Source organism: Hoplias malabaricus, chromosome 6 (assembly GCF_029633855.1).
Source record: "Hoplias malabaricus isolate fHopMal1 chromosome 6, fHopMal1.hap1, whole genome shotgun sequence".
Classification (NCBI taxonomy): Eukaryota; Metazoa; Chordata; class Actinopteri; order Characiformes; family Erythrinidae; genus Hoplias; species Hoplias malabaricus.
Window position 1 is genome coordinate 35,730,189 of NC_089805.1, and position 6,000 is coordinate 35,736,188.

General features: G+C 39.8%; 2 protein-coding genes across 2 annotated transcripts in view; one reads left to right on the forward strand and one right to left on the reverse strand.

Moving 5' to 3' along the window:
* bzw2 (basic leucine zipper and W2 domains 2) overlaps positions 1-2,678 on the reverse strand; it is a 27,781-nt gene extending 25,103 nt beyond the window's left edge. Inside the window, exon 1 of the mRNA XM_066674707.1 lies at positions 2,386-2,678. The gene's annotated coding sequence lies outside the window, so the exon portion shown is untranslated. The remainder of the gene's footprint in view (positions 1-2,385) is intronic.
* sostdc1b (sclerostin domain containing 1b) lies at positions 403-3,173 on the forward strand. Its single transcript, XM_066674708.1, has 2 exons — positions 403-589; positions 2,267-3,173. The coding sequence occupies exons 1-2, from the start codon at positions 403-405 to the stop codon at positions 2,620-2,622; spliced, it is 543 nt and encodes a 180-aa protein (XP_066530805.1). The 3' UTR covers positions 2,623-3,173.
* Positions 3,174-6,000: the final 2,827 nt, after the last annotated feature.

A 6,000-nucleotide genomic window follows, 5' to 3' on the forward strand; every position in this document is an offset into this window, starting at 1 on the left:
GAGAATTTAGAGTTTATATGTCTCTTCATAATTCTCCATAATCACTCAAACCACTCTGAAGTACACATTGATTTCATTGATTTGAACTGATGTATTTATTAAGCATCATAATATTTATATTTGTATCCATTTACAACAAAACTCAGGTAAGATTCTAGGAATTGACTGCTAGTCAGTTTTGTGCATGTTTTGATGTGGATATGGGGAGGCGTGCTGAAACGTGAGTACACTCTCTTTTTTCAACCACACTTCAGCATCCAAACACTAACTGTAAACCTAAGGAGGGGTGGAGGGGTGAAGGAAGGAGGCGTGTGTGTATAAATAACATCACATTGCTTCTGAAACCTTCAATATTTCATCGAACCCAGAGTCTCCACACTCTCCTCATATGTGTGAATCAGCATGATCCTGAACAGTTTCCAGCTGCTGCTCTTCCTCTGTTTTGTGCTGAAGACCTGTGTCAGTCTCCACAACGATGCTACTGAGGTGCTCAGCACACATGTGACCTCTACACTGCAAACACCCAGCAATGTGTCTTTAAATGGAGCACGGGATGGTGGAAGGAGCATGGATGATCAAGAAGAAATTGGTATGTAGCTATTTTACATCAACCCACTGGCTGTATGTCAAAATACACTGCCAATCAAATTACATCCATTATTGTAGTATGATAGTGTGCTTTGTTCCTGAACATTTCAGGGGTGTCTGCTGTATTCATGCTTACATAGTGCAATTTCTTGGGTAATTTCTCACAATTTGTGGGGCTCTTGAATGATTTTTGTCCCTTTTGATTTAATTCACAATGTACAAATCACCCGTAATTCTTATGTAACATGTTTACATGCAGACATCAATGTTTATTTCACCCTAATTTAAGAATAAAGTAATTTAAGTACAGCCAAGGCACCTCTGGCCAAACAAAGAATATCGGTTATTTTTATTTATTTTAATGCACTATTGTTTAATAATTACCCTTAAAGAAATGTATTAAAATTAAATATTAATTGCAGCCTGTGCAAAGGTCAAGACACCTTCCAGAATCATTACTTAGTAACACTGCTTTTTGGTAGATATCACAGCTTGCGAATGTGGTCAGCAAAGGAACTTTCTGTTCTGGATTTAAGAATTCTCACTACATTCCTTTCAGAACTTTTAGTTTTGTGAAAGGTGTGAGCAGTTCTGCACTGATGGCATATCCTAATGTCTAATTGTGTTAAAGACTGACATCTTTTTCCGGAATATCCTAATATTGATTTAAATCCATGCTTCTTGTGCAATGTTTTCTCTGCCACACAGTACAGAACCTACTGATGAATTCAGAGCTGAGGGATTCTTCTGATGACTCTTTTTCATGCTGATCATTTTTGTGCAAGCAGCTCTGACCCAAAAGGGGACAGTTCCCCCAGTTAGTTTTCCTTTGCATGTCAAACCAGCATAGGAGCAGTTCTGTCTGAGGGTTTTCTTGGTTGTCTATGTCCTGCCTTGACACTGAAATGTGATATATTTTATTGCCTTTTTTTATTTTTAGCCATCTATGACAAATTCTTTCTCAAATTATCAGCCAGCTTTACGTAAAAGCACATGGCTTCTGTGTATTTAAAACCAGCAGGTGAAAATTATTGGTGACAGTTCTTAGCCAGTTCGAGTACACTGAAATTATACAGCTGGATGGATGTCTGGAGTTTTGCACATGCCACATTTTCTGCAGAAACAAACCTCTTTTGGGTAAAACGCCACTCCAAATCCATTGTTTGAGTTAAATACCTGGGGGCCTACACCCTTATAGCCAGCTTGGCATTGATGAGAGTGACATTAATCCCAGGCAGCTGCATCAGACCATGGCATTCTCTTGGTCCATGCTTCTCTGTGGGGATATTACAACGTGTGTGCACAACTGATCATCTGATTCAAGGGGGGACTATTAAAAGAACACTAAGTAGTATTTTAACTTAAAATTACTGCTTCAAAATCATTGTGATGTTTCAGTGAACTATTGGTGAGAACAGTGCAGTGTTGCTACTCCAGGTCCAGCACTGCAGAAACTGCACCATGTAAATTGTGAAGGATGGTACCCCCCAACCTCTCTACATTTCAGGCCAGGGCTACAATGTACTTATATTTTAGTCCAGGAGCAATATCATCCAAATATTGTGTTCCTTTAGCTGAATTCACTTAAGATGTTTCTGTAGGACTTTTGGACACAGTGTTTAACCTAATAATAATTGTGTGTGTGTGTGTGTGTGTGTGTGTGTGTGTGCTTGTGCAGATCGGACTCAGCTGGGATGTAGGGAGCTCCGATCCACTAAATACATATCAGACGGGGAGTGCACGAGCGTGCAGGCCGTGAAGGAGCTCGTGTGTGCGGGCGAGTGCCTTCCCACTCACCTGCTGCAGAACTGGATCGGCGGGAGTTACTGGGCGCGGCGGGACACGCGCACTTGGCGCTGCGTGAACGACGGCAGCCGAATGAGGCGCGTGAAGCTGCGGTGCCGCGACGGCAGCACGCGTTCTTACCGCATCGCTGCGGTAACGTCATGCACGTGCAAGCGGCTCGCGCGGCGCCACAACGAGTCCGGGCCTCTGCACGAGGGCAAGGTGGAGACTAGTGGGGGCAAAAGTTAAACCGTCCCCGCACATTGACTTTGTGAGAGTAAATGCAGCTTGATGTGTGTGTGCGCGCACCAGGGATGTGTCATGTAATGGAGACCAAAACTTGTTTACACACACACATGGTGAAGGCCACGAGCTGGTCGCTAAAAGTTAAGTCATTAAAGTTTAAAGTGAAGACATGTTTTATTGCAGGGGTGCACAACTCCAATAGTGGAGGAGTTTTGGTAGTTGTCCTGCTTAGGTGCCAGGTGATTGGACTGATGATTTTAGTCACGTGTGTTTGAGTGGGGCAACTACAATCATTGTTGCCATGTAGCCCTCCAGACTGGAGTTGTGCACCCCTGTTCATGGGTAAAGGTTTGGGTTAGTCTAGTAGGTATGGATAAGGTGTAAGTGTAAGTCTCTATAAAGTGAATGGAAAATGTAATGGACCAACAATCCATGAAAACAAAACATGTTACAGGTCCGTACTGTGCAAAACCAGAGACAACATTTAAAGTTCCTGTTAAGCATCAGAAAAATCATAAATAAAATAAATTTTAATAAATCACTGTCATAACATCATCCCCAATTTTCTTATATTCACGTTTTCATTTTTTTAGAATTAATTTCTTATGCAATGAAATCAGTAGGTATTATCCCCACCACATAAAGAGTTTATAGACTTTATGTCTATACTTCTCACAAAACAAAAAAAGGTCAAACACATTCAGGATGTGAAGTGGTTTGCAACTTTGATGTTTTCCATTTCCATGCTACACTTCCTTTCAGACCCACATTGTTGAGACGGACAGAAACACCTTTATTCCAGATGTGAAGTGAGATTGGACAATGATTTTTCTCCTCTCTCTCAAAGATTTAACATTTACCTTATGGTCATTTTCTTGGTGTTTGACTAGGTCTTCTGTGGTTGTTAAGAGTTCTATGATCTTTTTTGCATTCTTAACATTTAAAACACGTTCGTCTCTAACTTCTTATTGACCATATCCTTCAATTTGCTGGTGCGTTGAATTGATATTCCAATACCTGCTCATTGATTGTGCACAGTATTGAATTTAACGGCAACATATTTTAAAAGCAAGTTTTATAAGCCTTAAAATAATGGAAATCTGGAGTAATTCCTTAACAGCAAAAATGTTTATATGATTTTTCATGTCACTGTATAATATTTGTATTTATGTAAAATAGTAAAATGTACTTAAAGATTCTTATTCTGTTTGTATAAGTTCTAGTTTGTATACATTTTTAAATAAACATTTATCATTTAGACCCATTAAAGTGCGATAAATCAATTTGCTTTTGTTCATAAGCTTTGTTGTTCATGGCAGTAGCTGCTGCTGCTGGGATGTTCCAGTGATGTGTCTGAATGTGAACAAAAGCTAGAAATGAGTCAGAGAGGAATGGTCTTTCTCCTTGAGTGAGAAATCTAATACTGATCTGTGGTGAGGGGAGATCCTTTAGCCTCAGGCTTATTAGCCTCAATTTGGGGTAATGTGTCCGGGAAAAGCCGCTGTAGTGCACCTCATGTTTTTGTCCTCATTAATAACACAGCTGCTTTTCTCAGTCAGATATGCACACAGAAGATGTAGAAAACATCTGGAAGGAGGCTTTTTAAAAAACTGATTTTTATACACAAATGGAACGTGGAAATGTTTGCCGGTGTCTGTAAGTGTTGATGTGTAAACTATAAGCCAGATGAAACTGTAGTCAGGTGGGAACATTCAATTTTAGTGAATCTCAGGAGGATGTACACCGTGTATGTGGTGGGCTGACTGCCTGGTTACATATGAGCGCTTTCGTCATGGTTGCAGTGTACACGGTTGGATTCTCAACATCTGTAATTATCTCTGACAACAGATTCCCCTCTAACATATGGGAGTGGGGGTGAACCACCCGCCATTGTTTAAAATCTCATATACCAACTTTACTCACAAATACTTTTTTCTTTTTCCGTTCCACCTGTAGAAGTACTCTCAGTTGTTGATGTATGTCTTGATGTTAAATTCTAGTTCTAGAGAAACAAGTTGTTGGTGGTAGGAAGCAGTTTAATGCTTCTATATTATAATAATCAGAGCATTTACATGCACTTCATAATGAGAACAAGAATCAGGCTTCTGCAGTTACTGGGTTATTCAAGTGGTCATGTAAACAACATACTCCAGATTTTTAGATCGGATCATGGGCAAGCAATTTGAAGAATCAGATGAAGAGAGCTGAATGAAATTCATTTACCCTGATTTCTCTGAGGTTTCTCAGTCTGTGCATGAACACAAATGTAACTCGATAGTTTGGAGCAATTGTTGACACCTTTTAAAGGCTAAGCACCAGCTATATGAAAGTGTCAAACAAATAAATAGTGGAAATTGAGTTCCTAATTTGTGTTTATTGATAGTCAGAAAACATGCTATTTCTTACTAATTCAAGGAATAAAGTTTAAAAGACCGTTGTTCCCCGCCCCCCAAAGGTGTTCGGAAACTCTAATAGGCGTCTTGCCTGTGACGTAGATGGTGGACAACAACTCTAGAAGTTGCACTAAATTTAATGCAAAATGACGAAAAGGTGTGTTGTTTTGGCTGCAATAATTCAATGTACAGTGGGACATCTGTGCACAAATGGCCCAAAGATCCCAAAATATCCAGAAAATGGACTAAATTTGTCAACTTTAAACGGGCACTTTGGAAAGGACCATCCGCTCACTCCGTTATCTGTAGCTCATTTCACTGGCGCTTTTCCAACAATATGGGCATGTAAGGACACCAACGAAAGGTGTTCAAGAGCCTCTGTAACATGGAGGTAAACAGGGTGAGGACACTCACTTCGCCTGTTTTAGTTGGTGTTAGTTAACTTTAGCTTGACTCGCTAAACTCGGTGGCTCAGATTATACTCAGCTACGTAGCTGCATTACGGAGGTTTATAGTGTCGGATGAATTCGAGTTCGACTTCGATCACATTTACAAGAATAACGGTACCTCTAAATTTGAGTTTAGCTTATTGCTAGGCTATTGTCATGAATAATGTTGGTTATTTAGCTAGCTAGATACTGTCATAACGGTGTTTTACCACGGCGTTGTTCAGCTGTTGTCCACCAGTGACGTCACGGTTGCGTTCAAGAATTTCCGTAGCGAGCTCGGGTTTTTCTGTCAATTTCATAAAATTGTCAGTTTTAAAGCAAATTAAGCATGCTATTTTCATTTTAATTCATACTTATAAATGTCAGTTACTAAAATAATGTGAAATATTCATGGAGGTCCATTAAGTGGTGCTTAGCCTTTAAAGTTCTCTTGCCATTTTGTATCTGAAAATCTTTTCAATACCAGTTACTCCCACAAATCCTTAATGTAAAAATGCATCTAGCACAACTCTTTGTCTGTAATGAAGGGATACATGCTT